At 38.9% G+C, this 20,923-nt stretch overlaps 1 protein-coding gene across 2 annotated transcripts in view; it reads left to right on the forward strand.

Annotated features, from left to right (window-relative positions):
• Positions 1-311: 311 nt before the first annotated feature.
• Positions 312-20,923, forward strand: part of ARHGAP12 (Rho GTPase activating protein 12) — a 75,823-nt gene continuing 55,211 nt past the window's right edge. Inside the window, exon 1 of one of the 2 annotated variants that reach the window (XM_075728120.1) lies at positions 312-1,057. In XM_075728120.1, coding sequence (XP_075584235.1) covers positions 389-1,057 — 669 coding nt within the window. In that variant the 5' untranslated portion in view covers positions 312-388. The remainder of the gene's footprint in view (positions 1,058-20,923) is intronic. The other variant, XM_075728119.1, reaches the window with a different exon arrangement.

Below are 20,923 nucleotides of genomic sequence, written 5' to 3' on the forward strand. Positions count from 1 at the left end.
GACTAGTCCCCCCACCAAGCCCCTGGTGACCAACATTATTCAGTAATAGAAACAACAGGCTTAATGAGCAACTTGATAGCAGGAGGCTTGTGTGAATAGGGGAGTTAAATCGGTGACTAAGTTGTTCTACTGACTTTCTGTTTTATCACTGAGAAAGGTTATCTGAACATCTTGCACTTTTCCATCAATGTATTAGCCTGAAGTTGACTTAAATTGAATAGGCAGGGTTATTTTTGAAATTATTTCCCCCTGAAGTGCTCTTAGACAATTACTTTATTACATATATTTTTTTTTTCTTACAGCTCTGATTATTAACAGGAAAATAACACTTCTGAAACAGAATGTGGCTTACCTTTTGCCTGAAAAGGTGAAATCTTTTCAGATAGAAATGGCTGATAAAGGTGGGAAGATCCTTCCAGGTCAACTGTACATTGAAGTGGAGTATGACTACGAGTATGAGGCCAAGGACAAGAAAATTGTGATTAAGCAAGGGGAGAAATACATCTTGGTGAAAAAGACTAATGATGATTGGTGGCAAGTCAAAAGAGATGAAAATTCCAAACCCTTTTATGTGCCAGCACAGTATGTGAAGGAAATACCGCGAAAAGCACTGATGCCACCTGTTAAGCAAGCAAGCATGCTGCCAAATAACGCTTTGAAGTTGGCACATGGATTACAGAGATCAACTGAAAATGTGAATAAATCACCAGAGCTTTCTAGTTTTGGGAAATCTTCTCCAGTTCAAGTGTCTTGCTTAGTTCGAGATGCCAATCAAAACCTGGGACCTAACAATAGCCCTGGTCAAACTCTTGGTTTGAGTCTGGACCTTACCCAAAATAATGGAAAACTTAACAATGAGTTGCAATCTCCCAAGGTTTCCAATCAGTATAGAACCGTCTCCATGGGTCATTTCCCGTGTCCAGAGTTCTTGGAAATAGAGAAGACCAGCTTTTTGCATGAACAGTCTTGTGATTCAGCAGGAGAAGGCTCAGAAAAAATTCACCAAGATTCGGAGTCTGGAGATGAACTCAGTAGTAGCTCCACAGAACAAGTGCAGGTAAGGTAAAAAGTGTTGGGTTTTGGTTTTTTTTCCCTTTTGTTTCCTTACTGCCATAACTGCTTGCTACTGTTTTGAGATTTATTCCTAATAAATTCACATTGTTTAAGTAAAAATGTCTTACCTCAGCATGAACTGGTTATTGAAGCCTAAACAGTTGATGTGTATAGCTCTATTCCTTGCAGAAATACTTTGCTTTGGGGACTAATTCCATTTTTGTTATCCTGTGATTGAATGTTACAGAAATGCTTTTGCTCTTTCTGTATGAAGATTGTTTTGAGCTGACACTGAATTTGGGCTGACACTGAATTTGGGTTATGTTTTCTTCCAGAGGAAGGGAGCCTACTGCAGTAACTCCTCACTTCTTGGCTTCCTGAAATACTAGTGCTAGTTGCTGTCAGCTTTTCCTAAGTATGTGTGTAGATAGCGTAAGAGCTGTTAATTGATGTATTAGTGGGTTTAATAGTTTAAAAATGGTGCACTTCAGATTTATATGGAGTTTAATTTATGGCTTGATTATTTTATTTGTAGACTCTTATTGTAATGAGTCAGCCTTGCCAATTCTGCTTCTCACAACTTTACTCTGGATTAAAACTCAAAACATGTGAGTTTGTTAATTAGTATGGAAGAATCTCAGGAATGATGTACTCCCACTTCAGGCTAAAACTGAACATTGATGGCCTTTTTCCTTAGTAAAGTGGTTTCTCCCACTTTTTAATGTTGTGGGGGTTTTTTTGTGTTTTTTTTTTTTTTTTTTTTTTTTTTTTAAACAGGCCTCCCCCACCCCCAACAAAAGATTAGCACTCTGATTCAAATAATCAGGCCACTTCTGGTACGGGTAACCAAGTTAATTAGTCTATTGTAATCCAAGTTTGTTCTTGAACCAATGATATATCTGTACATACACAAAATTATGTATGTGTGTATATAGATAATTCACTCCCATCCTTCTGTAGGGAGATGTTAAATTATTTTAAAATTCTAAGGTTGAAAGCTCCCTAGTCTTGAACTTTCTTACTCTGTAATGTGAAACTGTTGTTGCTTGGGTACAAACTGATCATTACAGTAAACCCCACTTGCCAGCACGTATTCAGAGTACCAAAGTAACTCACTCAAGTGTGGTATTCAAATAAAAGTTGATGCTAACTTTAGAAATAAAAATGTTATCATGGAGAGCTGTGAATTAGCACTTTGCTAATAAGGCACAATTAACACAAAGCTGCGTAGTTAATGATTGTGAAGATCTTAAAGATACAAGATTGACGGGGTGATTTATGTAGTCTCAAACTGTATGAGCTCATACATATATATATTTATTGAAAGAATCAGTAGTTTTTCAATATCCTATTCTACTCTTGGCCTCATTCTTGAAATTCAGTTTCTCTAGTTAGGGGACTTCATGCCTCTAATATTTCTATCTTTTATGACAATTTTATTTTAGCACACCCCCCCCCCCCCAATAATAAGGAATAAACAGGATTACAGATTTTTTTTTAGTAATTTCTCGCTTATGCAATGTCAAGTTTAATCAGTTTTCTTGCACTTTCTATACAGCAGTATCCTAGCTCACTGTAGTTGATATGAGCCACTTAGAACTTGGAAGGATAAAATAATTATTAGATACTTATTTTAGAAGCATGTGGAATAGCCCATCTACGGCCACAGTAATCTATTACCAAACAAATTATGAAAATATTATGGAATGTTTAGAAAGTATATCCTAATTTAAATAGTTTACCACACTGAAGTTTCTACTGTATGTTAAGGCAGTTCCTTCTACTGCATTGACTATAGTTTGGTGCATCTCTTTCTCTAAAGTAGATGAAATTAATGTTACATGAGTGTCTTTTGTCCAGCAGTAAGAAATATATGGCCTGCTGCTCAGTTTTCACCTGACTTTGTGACTGTTCATGCAGTGACATTTAGTCTTTTCATCTTTCTCCCCCTCCCCCCCAATATACTTGACTCAATGCTACAACCTATTTATAAGTTTGGATTTGAGTGGGACAGCTATGCACATATTTGTAGACTTCACTGGGTTATGGAAGGTCTGAAGATGGGAGTTTTCACAGTGCTTAAAAATTACAAATCCTAAAAATGCTACATTTCAGCTGTGGAAAAAGCAAGGCAGTTTCTGACTGATGTTACTGAAGAACGTGCCATTACCACGGTCTTGGGTGACAAGAATGCGGATGCTCACTGTGCCTTGCAGTTGTCGTATTTTAAAACTGTGAAGTAACTTAATCTCATCGTGCATAATCCCAAGATCTTTAAATACAATGAAAATGTTTGACATTTAGTAGCCATAGGGATAGCAGTAGTAGCACTGATGTCACCGTTAGCTCAGTCTAGATATTCAGAGTGCCAGTCTTCTCACTGGAACAGCCTTGCGTTTTTTTAGAATTCTTTCAGTAATGAGCATTGTTTAGTAGAAATCAGCTGTGCAGAAATTAATGGCTCAGAAAGCTGTTTTTATTGCTCTTAGTCTGTAGTGAGAACATCAAGTTCCCAGCTTTCACGCACAAACAGGATTTTACTTCACAAGACTGACTGTGGTTCTCCCTCCCTTGCCCGCTGTGGAGTTCAGTTTTATGCAGTCTGTATTATAATAAACTCTAAGATACAGGTGTTTTCTCTTAGATTTGTAAGATTAGAAGCTAGAATGACCTTAATAATACCTTTGTGTAGGTGATTCTTTGCAGGGGTTTAGGTGATAGCCTTCAGCCCTAGACCCAACCTGAAGTTTTTTAAGTATCCTGAGTACAAATGTATGAGATGCAGAGGAATGCTTGTGTTGTGAGATTCTTGTAAGAGCTGGTTACATTATTCTCTGAAGATTATCCTCCTTCTCCTTTCTAGTAATGAAGTGCAGTTCTGCAGCTGTACAGTCTTGAGCTTATAGGCATGCTGGCTGTGGAAATACTGGAAGATCCAGAGTCTCCAAAGTGCTGCATAAAGGAAGGATTTTTTAGCAGCTGAAGTATTATATGAAATGAAAGACAGAGAGATGACAGTGTGAGCAGAAGAATTTGCTAATGAAGATGTAAGCAAGTGATCTGGTCAAGCGAAAGATTGGGACTAGTAATGAATATTCTTGACACTTTATGCAAAGAAGTTCCAACTGTTGGGTGCAACTCTGGTGCATAAGGTGGTGTAAGAATCGGATGTTAGTTTATGGACTTGAACTGTAGGAAGGCTGGAGGTACTTAGAGGAAGTAGGGCTTGAGAGGAAACGAGCTCCAATTTAACCACATTTATATCTCTGGTGGAGATGGTAACTGCAGGTAGAATTGGAATTGCATGAAATGGTTCAGGAGTGCGCAGCTGGGTGTAAGAATCACTGAAACGGTGATGGTGCTTGAAGCTGTGAGAATCAATGAAATTGAGTAAAATCTTAGGAAAATTGTGTCAGGTGTGATGTCCTGATCCCACAGGAAGGGCAGAAAATACTCCTCAGAGGCCAGGGATGGGGGAAAAAGGAAAAGTTTGAAAGATGAGAATTCTGTAGCAAAAGACAGACAGTACTTGAAAGAAGCAGATGGGAGGTCCCAGCAGTATGCAGTAGAGTCCTGAGTTACTGTTCTGAAGAAAAAAAAATTACATGTTTAGGCATGCCTAATCAGGAAAGAAAGTTGAAGTGGAAGACATTAAAAGTGGTCTTGCAAAGGAGCTTTGGGCAGTGTTTGCAGGTAAGATCTGCTAACAAGTTTTGAGAGAGAAGGCATGCAGATAGGGAAAGAGTTGGGTAAGTTCAGAGATCATGTCAAGAATGGTTGGGTGTTATCTTTATGAGGATGATACCTTGGAATAAAATTGTTACAAACAGAAATTAAAATCTGCTTTCAGCAATGCTAATGCATAACCTATGTGAATTAAGTTTGTTTCTGATGTTACCTCCTCTTCTGTCATAAGAGACGGAATATATTTAAGAGTAAAATACATGCACTGTCTTAATTTTACTTTTTATGCTTATTAAAAGTTACTTTTAGTAGTAGGCTGGTTTTAATCATTATAAATATAGACAGTGACCTATTTGCAAAGATTGTTCTGTCTTTCATCCTCTTTAGTAATTGACTGTTGCATAAACTGTGAAGCACTAAAGGGGATTATCACTAGGATGGCTGTTTTGCTTTGATTAATTCTGAGTAGTAAAGATCTTGCAAAGAGATCTTTGAGTCTTACCTCTGCAATTTCTGTGGGATTGCTGTAACCTTTTTTTATTGAGAAAACAACATTTTTTGTGTTTCTGTAGAAGATGTGAGCACGTGTCTTCGGAGAGCTTAGCATTCTTGACTTTGTCACTTAGTTGAAAGACTGGTGGCAAACCATTAGTGTCAGGCTACCTTGTTGGTCAAACATTAACCCTCTGAAATAAATGGCTAGTACTGGTTTTGTGGGGCCCAGAATTAATTTGCTTCTATTATAAGACATTTCATGCTATATTTTTATTGCATTCATTTGCCCAAGGAGTAAATAATTTGTCAGTATGAACGAAGCACGCTGTATACAAGAACTTTTTTCTTAATGTAACTGGGTATGTTTACAGATTCTTGGTGGCACGTATAATGTAATATTTTGAATTACATTTTAAGTACCACCTTTTTAATCTCTCAGCTCCTTAAAATCAGCATTTGTTATTCCAATGATGTTAAATACTAAAATATGCCCATTATAATGACATGAAGAATAACTGTCAATGACAAGGAATGAAAAGCTTTATAATTTAAGGAATTCTGTAAAACATTAAAACAATTTTTGTTTTGGTTTTTTTTTTTTAATACCAGTAACTGCTGCTAAAACTTGGTAAACAGCTTGAAATGTTTTCTGAGTTACATCAGTAACTCTGTCCAGAACCTTTAAGGAATACTTTTCCTATCTTCCACCCGCAAGTGGCAACAGGTCTGGGTAGTTTGACTTTACAGTGGTGCAGTTTGTGACCAGCTCTGTCTCAGTATTTTTAATATGTCAGTCAGCTAGCAGAGAGTTGTCCCTCTCAGCCTGAATGAGTAATTCTGGATTTAGGTGCCCTAGAATGAGAAGGCGCTTTGTCCCACTAACACTGCCTCCAGCCCGTGTGCTCCTCTGAACTCCCCTGCTGCAAATCAGATTGACGTCCTGAAAAACAAACACTCACAAGTATTATCTATGTGAGGCAGTTGTCAAAAAAATCGTAACCTGGGAGACAATTTGGTTTTAGTTGACTGGCTTGTTCTCATAACTGGTGTCTGAATGCTCAGCTGAGTAAGCTACACATCTGCTTGGTACATGCATTTTTGTGCTGTGCTTTCAGAGTTGAAACAAGCATCTAGAGCACTGCTAAAATTATGCAAGTGCCAACACAGTCTTCTGACGTTTCACCCCTATTTACCATAATTTCACGCAGAAAATTCCAAGGCATCAACTCACATTAACGAACCTATGCCTTTCTTCCTGGTAGAACTACTTACTAGCTCAAATGAAGCTGAAGCTGCAGTGCTTAAGGAGTCATAGTCATAATCTGGAATTGATTTTTCTTCTTCTCATCTAGAGAAGTGTACTTTCTAGTGTGCAATATGAGTTTCGGTGCCTGCTGTCCCACCTGCCTTTTTCTTTTGAAGCAGTGCAGAATACCACCCTCAGCAGGGGTGACAGCAAGATCTTTACTGATGGTGGAGTAAATGCTTCCACAGAAGAGCAGCCCTAGGAAGAGGAACGGGTGTTTTGTCTGACTGCTGCCTAAACTGAAAGCAGCTGGAGATACCGGGGACTTGCTTGTTCTCCATTGGCAGTGCTTTTGTCGGTTGTAAGTTGGGAACCTCCAGACACAGAACAAACTTAAATTGCTTTGTAATAAACAAAAGCCCATTTAACAATATTTGGTCATATCTTGTTCTTGCACATAACTCTAAATATAAACAGTTGCATTTGGTATGCCTTTACCTAGTTACTCTCTGGGCAGTTGTTTAATATTGCAGTGCTTGCCTATGGAAAAAATGTGCTGTTATTTTGTAGAATTCTAAAGAAAGTATCATTTGTTTCACAGCAGTGTGACAAAACAGTAGGGAACGTATGACTTGGTAGAATAAAATGCAGAACACTTTTTTTCTTCTTTTTTTTTTTTTTTTCTTTAGGCAGCTCTCTCTGGAATAATAGACATTTGTGCTTAAAAAAAATAGAAAGTAAAAATCTATGCCTGTCTAGTGGCCAAACAGCTGATAGTTCTCTGACGTGCCTTGCCAGATATGTTTGATTTAAAAATGATAGAGAGAAACGGGGTTTGCCCTTACATGGGATATGTTCTAATGCTAAACGACAATACTTTTGGACAGAACAATCTTTCAGGATAGTAAGAATTGAAGATTTTCAAAAGACTTTTGTGATGGTGAGTAATTGGGCAACATAGTGTTAGATTACATTTTATTATTTTTGAATTTAGTCTGTCTTAATATGGCTTCTGAGCTAGTTCTAGGGGAAGACAGTAACTTTTTAGTACATTGTTTTATGAAAGTGCTAGGTTAATGCTGAGAAGCAATCAAACAAGCATAGAGAATGTCAGTAGTAGGAAATGGAGCAAAACAAAAATGCAGAACTCTTAATTCCATGGTACTTCTGTATTTTAAATAGTGTGCAGTTGCCAGCCTCTCTCATCTTGAAAAGGAGATAATAGTGCTGAAAATAGCATAGAAGAGGTGAAAAGTATGAGCAGAGACATGGAACAGTTCCTGTGTGAAGTCTTTGCAAAAACCTTACATGCTAGTGGGTGCATATTTAGTACTGCATACAGAGGAATCCGGATTTTTAACTTGGTATTGTAATTATTGATGCAGAAATAGCTGAGAGATTGTTGAGAAGTAAAGCAACCTTAATTTTGGTATTTTTTCCCCCTCTTTCAACAGTGTTTTATCTGCTTGACCTGTCTTTTCTTTAGTAAACTCTTTTGACAGAGACTTAGAGCTTGTGTACAATGATGCTCTGAAGATTGGCATAGGTGTATGGAGTCTATATTTCAATTAATTCTAGTTCTCCGTCTGATAAAACAGCTTTGTAAATGAGAGCTAGAGGTTGAGGAGCTGTCTGAATTGAGCTTATTGGTTATGTTGCGTTTTGATGTTACGTTATCTGGCTTCAACTTCTGTTTATAATCAAATTCATGACTAGAACTTACTGGCTCCTATCTAAAATCTGAAATTGCATATTACGTTTTGAATTTAGTTAACATAGTTTTTATTTGTTCCCTTTTTTTAATGGTTTGCCTGGGGCTTCTGGATGATATTCGGATCATGCAGTTAAATTAAGTAGCTTCCCTGTGTTGTGTTTAGATGCAGTGCTGAAAAGCAGAGTTTTATATATGTATGTCTAGCATATGCAGTTGCCACCTTCCTCTTGCTTTGGTGGATTATCGTTCAGTTGAATCACTTTGCTGCTGTAGTCACCATCTAGCTCTACAAGTATTTATTGCCAGTACAGCACCAAGACGGAGCGGTACTGGCTTAAGCGGTATTGCCATCAAGTATGTCAGTAGCCCATGCATACGCCTTTATTGCATCTTGAGTAGTCATAAACAATCTAGTGCGAAGTCTGCAAATCTTGATGGATTGGAGGACACACTTGCCTTTTTAGTGTCGTTGATGTGATGGGACTTCTGCAACAAATGTGCTAATATAAATAAATATTCTAATAAAATATTGTGTCTGATAAATCAAAAACGGTGTTAACAAACTTTCTGGACTCTCAAATGGTTGTTCAGCGTATCTAATGGCGTTGTATACACATTTCTTTTCTGGACAGCTTGACGGATTGCCAGGATATTGTTTAGAAATAGTTCATGTTACAACAGAAACTTTATACCGTGTTGCACATAACCATTGTTTGTTCTTTAAGTATTTAGAAGAAGCTTTATCCTCCAGTAAAGTGTCGTCACACTAAATACGAGGTTCTTGAGCGAGTTTGATTTGACTGCTTTTCCTGTTGAAATTGAATAAAGGTGCTTCCCTGCCCCTGCCAGTGATCTGTCAACATGCTTGGCACTACCCATGTCAATTCCTGGGTATGTGCATCAAATTCAAAGAGCTAATAGATGGCTGTCATGCATAACTGCATTGTGCTTTAGACATGGGACTTTATGTGTGTGTATATGCATATATTCTATATATATATGTATTTGTATGTATAAAGAGAGAAAAAAATCAGGGGCCACTGTTCTCGATAGCACTTTGATCTTGATTTGCACCTCATATGGTACAACTACCAACTTTAAACTTCTTCACAAAAACTTCATGCAATGTACTCATCAGTATTGTCTTTTTCTTTTCTTTTTTTTTTTCCTGTCCTCCAAATAAGTCCCTTTGTCCTGGCTGTGACTTTGTCCTTATCCTCCCCCCCAGGTCCTGCACTGTAACTTTTAATGGCATCTTCCTGCTACCCTGAGGCCCTGTACTTTTCATCCCCTAATGTGTGTTACTCCTCGGTGCTCATGCCCACAAGCTATGCCAGAGGACTTCATCACTTCCTCCCAGGTGTGTGTCTCGCAGCCGGGCTCTGTGGCCACCTTGCCTTAGGCGGGGAGCTGGAGCCCGAGCTCCCTGGAGAAGAGCCAGCGTGGCCCTGCCGGTGGCCCAGCTGCCACGCAGCGTTGTCCTTCCGACCCTTCGCTTGCTGAGCTCAGCCACTCGTGCTTGTGCCCGTGGCAGGTCCTAATCGGTCATCCACCGCAGCCTTTGCAGTCACAAGCTACAGCCTTCAGCTTTACTTCCTTTCCTTCCTCTTGCCTTTGTCAACCTGAAGGGTTGTGTTCTTCATGTGACTGCCCAAGAAGAGAGGACACTTAGGGTGAGGGAAGTAAAACTTCAGAGATATTTGTTTCTTGTTATTCTTCCGTGTTCTTCTCACAAGGAAAGACTTGCCTCAGTTCCTTCTCTTCCCAAGTTTGAGAGCAGTTTTTCCTATAGCAGGTTGTGGGTTGTGATGCACCAAGATGTAAATTTTCCTTTAAGTTAGTTTTTCAGTTAACTGTACGTGTAAAAACTGTATTGCATCCCTTTTTGCTTTTTCCTACTTCATAAGTTGCTATTGTAACCATCAGTTGACCAACACTTGGATATGTGCTTGTGCTTGATCCCACCCCTTTCATGGAAAACCAAAAAAACCCAAATCCCAAGTGCTTTGCTGAAATCTAGCTCTAAACTGTTTCGTTCTTTTTTTCTTGCTTTGTAAAGCTCTAAAGCCTCAGCAGATTTTGTCCAAACTTACGGTGTGATGATACCCGATACAGCGTTTGTGAGGGCTGTTAGACAAAGTGCTTTCTAGGTGCTGTGTGTCTTTGGCATGCTGTTTATTAAAACAAATAAAGAGAACATTGTCAGTGTAACATCCTCTTACGCCACAGTTTCTTTCTTTGCAATTGATTCTCTGAGGAAAGTTCTTGACCATAGCTTTGAAGGGCTGTGTTTAAATACTGTGTCCATAGGTGGTCTCAGGAATTCCATATGCTTGTCCTGCTCTCACTTCATCTTCTTGCAGTGCTTTCTTACTCTCTGTCCAGAAACTGCTGCTTTGCTTCACCGTGTATTGTGTTAAACTGATTTGAGCACCGAGGACCAGGCTTCTGTGCTGTCCTTGGTATGGTTGGATCTGGGCTTGAGTGCAGCCTCAGAATTCTAGTAAATTAAATAAAATTCCACAAATACTAAATCTTTTTATATCTTCTTAACTGTCATCTGAAAAAAACCTGCTGGTTTAATATCTAATTTTATTTTAGTAAAGTGGTAGTTGCAGACTTACATTATGTTAACATCTGTTTTAACGTTGAAACACAAAATTAAGTGACAAAAGTATAGTTATTTACTCTGGATACTGAATTGCAGAAATAGCTGTTCTTAAAAATGAAAGAAATTCTTGCTAGTGTAAGGAGAATAAAGGGGAAGAAAGAGTGCAGAAATGCATGGCTGAGTTTCATGCTTTCTGCCCTGACACTGGGTGCCAACAAACTGTCTGCAAGTAGAAACAGACTAAGAAATACAGTCAAAAGGACAAATAAGTCTATTTTTAGTTGTTCTGGGGGGGAAAAAGGATGCAACCTGGTTGAGATTCCCATAGGAATTTTATTGCTTTGCTTAGTTCTGCTGTAAGCAGTATGTATAGCCTGTTGCTGAGTATTTTTGGAAGTTTGAGATAGTCTTTAACAGTACAATTGTGTACTTGCCTTGAGCAATTAAAAAAAAAAAAACAAAACCAAACCTCAAAAGTAATCTTCAAGAAGTTAGAGACTTTTTAAGTTAGGCATGGTGAGTTGGATGTATTTCTAAAAATACTTATCCTACTGTTTGGTACGCTTGCAGAACGGAATCACGATGTTAAAATTAGAGTGTTTGTAGCCTATTCTAGCTCAGTTAAAAGTTGAGAATTAAAAAATATCTTAGAAGCACTGTGGCATAATTACTTACAGGCTTTTTTGTGTGGTCTTAAACAGCTACTAAAGGAAAAATTCCTACTTTGCACATGTTTTGAAATAACTCTTATATGAATGTGCCAACTAACGCTTATTTTGTTCATCCTATTAGGTCTCTTAAGGCAGAATTTTAAACTGAAGTCTTGACTTAAACTGTCATATGTCTTGTCTGGCTTGAAACGTGGCTTTCTACTTTATCCTTCATTACCAGAAAAAAAGTTACACATGATGTAATAGTAGATGTTCTTTGTCTTAAGTCATTAAAATACATGAGTTTGAGGCGGTTCAAGCAGCCCTAACAAAACTTCGAAGTTTTGATTGTGTGCTGGAGCATGTATATTGTGGAGGCAGGGTCTTCTGAATTCAGAAGGACTTCTGACATTTTGTCTTAATTCTTCTTATTTCTCTCCCCTCCAATATAAATGATGGATGGTAATATATGTGGGATTTTTATGGTTTATTTGGAAACCTTAACATGCAAACTAAACAGCTGAGTAGGTGTGTATACTGGAGGTGACAAAACATAAACAGCCAGCTTCTAGTCCTGTTAGGAGCCCAACTTGTAATGGGAATTTAATTTTAAGATGCTTTCCAGTGGAGCTGTGAGCTTCATTTCCGTAAGTGCCAAAATCAGAAGTATTTTTCCTGGTCAGAGGGGTTTTAAGCACAAAACACATCTAAAGTATTGGAAAACCAAGAAATACATTCATTTTAATGCCAAATATTTTTTCCCTCTTTTACTGTTTGGCTTGAGGTTTGTTTGCTTCAGGCAGGCTGGCAAATGTCCTCTTCAAGGTACTGGGAGACAGTGAGGATGTCAAAGAAATGCAGTATCCTAAAATACCAAAGACTCCTTTGAAAACTAAATTGCAATCTCTGCTCTAAGTTGTTGTACAGTGACTTTGTCTTGCACGTTGTTCAAAATCTTGCTGTCTGTCACGGAACCCACTAATTATATTCAGCGTAACACAGTAAATGTGAGAGAATACTGGATCTGAATGCAGATTTTAGTAAAGGATAACCCAGTACAGGGACTGGTGGTTTTTAAAGACAGGAAAATCTAATCTGTTCACTGTTGGTTGAAACAAGCCAGGTGAAAATGAGTTTTGATGTTAAAATAATGAAATTTTAGATAACCTATTTTAATAATGAGCTAAATGAATAACTGGGAGCCTAACATCTAATTTTAATTTAACCATTTGAAACATTACTTGCTAGTTGAAATTATGTTTCTGTATGTGAAAAATGATGAATAGTGTGTGCAAATGACTTTTGTATCATCTGTAAGCTTCAGTGATGCTTGAGGGAAGGTTTATGCGGAGAAAGAAGCCTATGGAAACAAGCTGTCAAAACCGTATCAAACAGCTTCTTGTTCTAAATCCTTTTCAAGTTGGGGCATCTTTTCATATTAATTTATTATGCTAAGCATCTTAAAGGCATGTTTTATGACAACAGTGACTTTTTTTTTTAAATTGGTATTTGTAACTTCTTGCTGCTACTAGATCCATTTTGTTATGATATGCCAGTATGGCCAAAAACTCAGTACTGCCTTGGCAAAAGGTGGCATAAAACTGCGTTTTCTGCTCAATATAGGTGATTCAATACGCTAAAATGTAACATATGCACATGTGTTCTTAGCAGAGTTCAGCAATTTAGCATCTTCCTGTAACTCTTGTCCTGTGAGGACTGATGGCTGCAAGGGTTATCGTACCTTGAGGCTTCATTGCAGGTTTTGTTATGATTGCTGTACTGTCGCCATGCCAGATTGTTTGCTCATCCTCTAATCCCCCATTTCAATGGGAGTCTAAAAAGCACAGTTATTAATACTTCCAGTAAGTGTTATTTAGAAGATGTAGCTAATCACCCTATATACTCAGTTGCTGCTCTTGTGAAGACAAAAGCATTTGGAGTTATGTTAGCCTAAAGCCCGTTCAGGTATTTAAAGTTTCCTAATAAGCTTTATATTTTTAATATAGCTGTTGTACTAGATGTGACTGAACAGCAAAGTCTTAACAGCCATCAAGCAGAATAAGCTCTAATTCCTGACAGTGGTGTTGCAGAAAGCTTGCTGGGCAGCTGGCTGATCAGCTTGCAGCACTGTTACGTTACAGTCCCTCATGGGACCTGGAACCTGGAGCTCCTACAATGCTGGCACTTGCCATAATTCGCCTTTTTAGAGGAGCTCTATGAAAATGTCTCTAGAAAACACCGTAGAACTCAATGAGCAAAGTACTCTCATATACAGTAATTTTAAATATACTTGTATTTCTGTCTGCTTTATTCATGGCAAATTACTGCTTTTCCAGAAATAGTAATGCTTTAAATGTCACTTGTTTGTGATACTCTGCTTTAGCTAAGTCATCAAACAAGCGCAACAGACATCTAAAGGTGCATCATTTACTGATGACCATAGTAGAAAAATAATGTGCCCTTTACCCTAGTATGTATTTTTCTTGGAGACTCCAGAAAGTTCAGCTTCCACTCAACCTGTGTTTTCTGCAGCTGAACAGCTGCTTTCTGTCAAGCTTTCAAGAACAGCTTTACGTGCTAAGCTTTGCTATATACTTTAGCGTAGAGATTTTTAATGCATACATGTCCTTAAAAGCTATTTTCTTTTCATAGCTTGGCAGATAGTGCTGCAATACTTTATTATACTTGTAGTTTCAATGAGAATGTTCTCTAAAGGCGGGTGGCTCCAGCTGATCCGCTGAATGCTGAGCATGGAATTATAATTCAGCAGCATGGGGGAGGGCCATGTTTGCCGTAGCGAGCGGCAGGGCATCGCTTACTGCATGTTGCTTAATCAGCATGAAACTATTAGCAAATTCTTGCCATCTCAGTTATAATGTACTACTAATAGCTTTGCTTTATTGCATAGGATAGTCAAAAAAGCCTGGAATGTTTTAGTAGTTTTAAGTAGCATAACATTCTTGTTAATGAAGTTTGACAGCATTTTCTAAACTCCCTCATACTGTATAACAAGAGTACCGTAAATGCATTCCTGTATACTAAGTGCTGGTAACTTATTTGTGTCTTTTCCTAATGAAGGCTTTCTTACATGAAAACTTTTGACATAACTTTAAATTCTAAGCTATTATATAAAATAGATTTCTGGCAACAAAAGCATCTGTATAATTAGTCCATTTTAGCATACTCTCTTAATTTTGTCTAAGTTCAATATTTGTCAGAAGACTTTGTAAATCTTACTTCAGTCAAAAAAACCAGAAAAACCCCACAACTTCTGTGAGTTGGGTTTTTTTGGTGGTGTGCAGCTTTTGGTGTGTGGCTTTTTTTTTTTTTTTTAATTATCCCCCACAGTATTTTAGTGCTTTGTAATCTGGGGTATGCAGTGCACGGGGGGTTAGTGCAGCCTCTTTCACTCAGACTATCAGTAGTGAGTTTCAGATAGGGCTAGTGCCAGATATCTGAATCTGACTTTCTTTTTCCTCTCTGCCTTTTGCTTTAGAGGTAGTATTCATTTTTATTTTTTTATGAAGAAGTTATTAAACTGCCATTTTACTGATAAATTGGAATGGATCTCTGGTATCTAGGGATTGGGACGATTTTCATTTTTAGTTATCAGCAGTGAAAAATGGCATTGCATGGCAGAAAGCCAGTTCAGTTATGTCAGTTTATTTTACTTCTTTTAATAACTTGTCTTACAGTCATGGGAGAAGCGAGAAGGGTCACTGTATTTCCCTGCTTCCCACCTTGGTACCAGACAGACTGCACGGGCGGTCTGCGTGATGGGCAGGGCCATGGTGAAGAACACAGCTTCCTATTTTTATTGCAGGGTCTGGTTCACTTACAGCTGCATTTGCTCGTTACTTTCTTACATCTGAGTCTTATCTCACTCCTGGAGCCAGACTTTGACATAGGTTTTTACAGTCTTAATCCAGCAGCACTGCTCATAGTCAGAATGGCTCTAGTTTGAATCTAGTACCATATGTGGGAAGACCAGATGCCATCTTTATGATCCGTGCATCTTTAGCAGACCCTGTCTGGATTGAGCTAACGGTGACAGCAAGCCTTTGGAGATGGAGCCTATACCTGAAATATCAAAATACTTCATTTCCTCCCCCCGCCTCCTTCTGGCAGGCTGTACCTCTTTGTTTCAGCTCTTCATAAGAGGCCTTTCGTCCTATGAAAACTTTGTTTGAGAAGGACCTGCAAACAAACAGGGGGATTTCTGTTAAACATTTAATTACAATTAGTTGTTGATACTTGACTGAAGGAACAAAATCAGCACAGAAAGCTGGAATAAGACTTTTTTGTGTGTGTGTCCTGTTACTTACACAGTTGGCTTCTACAGCAAACGCAGCATTTTATGATGAACAGATAGTTCCAAGCATTTAAGTGAGAAATTTCAACTCTGATGCGAAATGTTAGGTAGTGGGCTACTTTTTTTTTTTTTTTTTTTTTTTCTTTTTGAGTTGTCAAAGAACTCAAAGATATCACAGTCAGGGATAACTGTAGTGACATCATAGTCTGATTTATACCAAAAGTTGTAGAAAAAGTTACAGTGAAACAGGAAATATTTCTGTTGACCATGTCAATTGTCAGTCCAATCTAGAAGTGTTTTCACCTCAATATACCCCACTAAAATGGGTGCTTAAAAAAAAAATATCCTGATCTCTCTTATGGGGAACTTGGCTAGCATGCTGTGCTGTTTAACCTTCCTTTGTTTCAGTTTTCATACCAGTGTACAGTTGAAATTAAAGTGGAGCTGCTTCCTATTAAGTAGATCTGAGGAGTCAGAAAATAAAATATATATTTTAATTTGTTTATTGAAAGCTTGATGAGATGCTAATTCTTAAAGCACCTAATTTCTTATTTAAAATCAGGTAGCTTTTGTATGGAGTGGACCTGTAACCTCTTGATTCTCATGGTGCTTGACCACTAATCCATATGGCTGCCTATCCAACAGTAGTCATACTAGCCTGGCAGTGGAGATGCTTTCAAGGTTTTGTTTATGGCTTTTTCCTTTGTTATAATTTCTAGTTGAATGTTAAGGTTTGATTTATTTTTAAATTTTTAACTTTAGTTGCTTAATAGTTCATGTAGGACATAAGAACCTGTTCTGACACCTCTTTTGTAATGCGTACCAGCGAACATCATACAATAGCTTTCACACAGAAAATTATAACTGTTGTGTTTAAGGAAGATTGTTGGAGGAGGAGAGACTCAGATTTAGGTTTGGCTTTTGAGGGTGGATGGCTGTGCTGAGCTTCTGGGGATAGGCTTAGTCTGTTGTTGAGGAACTCATTCATTGTTATTCTTCGAATATTCTGGCATATCTCTTTTTTTAAAAAAAAAAAGTTTCTAGACCATCTGACACTGCCATAGTCCCTTCACCAATTCTTTTATTTGAGATATGATAGACATACTATAGGCTGCATGCGCTGGTGCTATTTTGCGGTTCTTTTTGAATAACTCTGGCATACAGTCCACAGAATTCTCTTTATCCTAATGGCCACATTGAAATTATATTTGAACAGCAAAATTTATAACTAACTGCTTCTGAACAGATAAATATTGAAGCTTAGATTGCACTGCAGTTACTCAGAAGCTTAAAAAAAGCCAAGCAAAAGCCTGAAAGCCCAGTTCACTTAGTTTGCAAGACCTCTATTGGTATTACAGAATGCAACTTGTTTCATCATTTGCTTGTTTGCAACTTCTCAGGGAAGACAAGTGGCTTGAAGCTTCCTGTCACTGCTGCAGCTGTGAAAGGGACCCAGGGAGAAATGGCCACAGGTCTCAGTAACGCTGCTCTTCGTTAAACATGTGGGGTTTGCCCTCTAACTTGTGACATTTTCATTTTTGGTTTGTTTTTTTTTCAAATTGTAACTGGGAATTGACTTACCAGCTCCATTTCTGCGGCTGTGAAGTGATAATAAGGAAGAATAATTGAAGCACAAGCATTTCCAGTTGACTGGCACATTTCAGGATATTGCTTCAGGTGACTTAAATTCTGTGCTGGAAAGCTTTTTAGTATAGACATGACTTCCCTGCCTTCATGCTCATCTCCAAACATAGAAGTAGGTTTGTTCATTGTGCGTGATTCTCAAAAACTCATCTCTTGGATCTGTGGGAATGTCTGAAATTGGAAGCATGACGAGATCCAGTGGAAAGTTCTTGCTTTATCCATGTCAGTTTTGCTACAGGTTGAAGAAAATTGTCCTCGGCTTTTTTTTTCAGGGGGGAATCTCCCCTTTCCTTACTGATATGTTTCTGAATGTTTTATAACTCTTCGGGGTTGTAACTTCATTTTAAGTATTGATATACCCTAGAGGTTTGCAGAGGAGAGGAAAATATAGCATCTTTTCTTGCTTTAATTAAGATATTCCCAGCATACCTGACCCAGGTTTTTCTGCTAAAAATTAATTTTAGTAATATGTTTGTTTGTTTTAAATTTTGCAAGAAGTGACTATAAGCACTCTGAACAATGTTCCTATTTTTCTTAAAGAAAAATAAAAAATTGACAGACATAGCAGTCCAGCATAGCTAAGACTATATATTAGTCCTTTGCCTCCCTACGCTTCCCATTCCATCTCATTTGATGACAACTGTGGCAAAAGTATCCCTTTTCCTTCTAATTTTGTAAGGTAATATATTAGATGCAGAGTGATAGGCATTTTTTTTTTGCTTGTCCATGCAGACTGGTGGAAGACCTTCAGCATTGCCAGAATTGGTGAATGCCTCACTGATAAGCAGGCACCTCGCACCCTAGTCTGTGCGACAGCCGAGTTCCCTAGATGTGCTTATTTTGCAGTTACCTTGATTTACCTGTTGCCTGAGATAGTCATAATGAGTAAAGCTTATCATCAAGTTTTATCTTGTAGGTGCATCAGCCATCAGTATGATGCCCTTTTTCCTGTGGTTAGAAGGGCTTGGGTGGCTGTGAGGAAAGTGCTTTGTTTTATATTGCATATATGAAGTATCGCATGTGTTATAGAATCATAGAATCGTTTAGGTTGGAAAAGACCTTTAAGATCATCCAGTCCAACCATTAACCTATGCTACCAAGTCCACACTAAACCAATCAAGGGTAGACTAGACTAAACCATGTCCTAAAGTGCCGCATCTACCCGTTTTTTGAACGCTTCCAGGGATGGTGACTCCACCACCACTCTGGGCAGCCTGTTCCAATGCTTGACTACCCTTTCCATGAAGAAATTCTTCCTAATATCCAACCTAAACCTCCCCTGATGCAGCTTGAGGCCATTTCCTCTCGTCCTATCACTAACTACATCGGAGAAGAGACCAACACCCACCTCACTACAACCTCCTTTCAGGTAGTTGTAGAGAGCGATAAGGTCTCCCCTCAGCCTCCTCTTCTCCAGGCTAAACAACCCCAGTTCCCTCAGCCGCTCCTCATAAGGCCTGTGCTCCAGACCCTTCACCAGCTTTGTTGCCCTTCTCTGGACACGCTCCAGCACCTCAATGTCTTTCTTGTATTGAGGGGCCCAAAACTGGACACAGTATTCCAGGTGCAGCCTCACCAGCGCCGAGTACAGGGGCACAATCACCTCCCTGCTCCTGCTGGCCACACTATTCCTGATACAAGCCAGGATGCTGTTGGCCTTCTTGGTCACCTGGGCACACTGCTGGCTCATGTTCAGCCAGCTGTCGACCAACACCCCCAGGTCCTTTTTGGCCAGGCAGCTTTCCAGCCACTCTTCCCCAAGCCTGTAGCGTTGCATGGGGTTGTTGTGACCCAAGTGCAGGACCCGGCACTTGGCCTTGTTAAACCTCATCCAGTTGGCCTTGGCCCATCGGTCCAGTCTGTCCAGGTCCCTCTGCAGGGCCATCCTACCCTCCAGCAGATCGACACTCCCACCCAGTCTGGTGTCATCTGCAAACTTACTGAGAGTGCACTCAATCCCCTCATCCAGATCATCGATAAAGATATTAAACAAGGCTGGCCCCAAAACAGCCCTGGGGAACACCGCTCGTGACTGGCTGCCAACTGGACTTAACTCCATTCGCCACTACTCTCTGGGCTCGGCCACCCAACCAGTTTTTTACCCAGCGAAGACTACGCCCATCCAAGCCATGAGCTGCCAGCTTCCCAAGGAGAATATTGTGGGAGACAGTGTCAAAAGCTTTGCTAAAGTCCAGGTAAATGACATCCACAGCCTTTCCATCATCTACCAGGCGGGTCACCAGGTCATAAAAGGAGATCAGGTTGGTCAAGCAGGACCTGCCTTTCATGAACCCATGCTGGCTGGGCCTGATCCCCTGTTTTTTTTAAACTATTTTATGTTAAAATAGTTTTTCTCAAAATACTAACAAAACTACTTTCTTCAGAGATCAGTTTTTTTTCACTCCAAGTGGAGGACTGAAGCTAGTGAGCAAAATTGTATTTCTTTCTACTCCTATCATGTAATTCCTACTACTACTGTGTTCTGTACTCTGAGCTGTCCTTATTCAGGTTAAAAATCTTTGTACTCTCTGTCTGAGCTACTTGGGGTACTCCTTTTTTCCTTTGATGGCATGAGGCCTCTTCTACCTCAGGTATGTTCTTTAACGTTCTGATCACTATGGTACTATATTGCTTGTTCTTACGCTATTGATTTTTCTTACGAAATAACAAGCACTTAAGCCCAACATTTCAATTGTGCATATTTGTACAATAAAACTAGCTTGTTACTGTGCATTTTTAATAGCTTTGCTCCCTTTGTTTCTAACTTTGGATGTGAATGTGCTGCCTTTCAGGATGAGGGTTACGAATGTGTGAAGCCATACAAAACCGTGTGAGAGTAATAAAAATGGAGAACCCCAACATGGTTCTTTCTCACTGCATGGGAACAGAAGCAAGAAAAAAAAAAGTGCTGTTGAAAGTTGTTGACTAACCTGCAGTTAAACCTTCAAGGAAAGTTCCCTATTTTCCTGATAAGGCTGTTGCAAGGTTTCATTCCTTGTACCTTGCTTCTCTCCATACATAAGTAACTTTTTAAATTTAGCCAGTTGTTTGGTTTTTTCTTCCTGTCCCTGGCAGAAATAGACAACTCTTTACTTCTTGTTGTCTCTATAACTGATTCTGTTTTAGAACAGAACCCTGGTATAGGGTGGCCAGTAGACCAGCTTAGCTATATCTTAAAGCTGTATCAGTAGCCTTTTATTTTCTGAAATAAATAAATTTGTGTGTGTTCTTGTTTTCTGAACATGGAGTTGTTGGCTGAGTCCTTTGAACTGTGTGTGCTTTATTAATTTGGTGACATGAACTGAATTAGCAAAAGCATTTGCTGAACTTTTGGTATAAGCAGAAGTGTCAGTGTGGCATCTGCCTTTCTGCACAAAGGAAATTCTTTGCTTGTGTGCATGGGGAGTTAGGGTAACTAACTGATTTAAAACGGCAGATTACTTTTCTCTTGGCTTCCCTTTCTGCTAAGATGAGCAAACCAGTTCTTTCAAAAGGAAAAAGAGCAAAAAAGAGA

Source organism: Pelecanus crispus, chromosome 2 (assembly GCF_030463565.1).
Source record: "Pelecanus crispus isolate bPelCri1 chromosome 2, bPelCri1.pri, whole genome shotgun sequence".
NCBI classification, from domain to species: domain Eukaryota; kingdom Metazoa; phylum Chordata; class Aves; order Pelecaniformes; family Pelecanidae; genus Pelecanus; species Pelecanus crispus.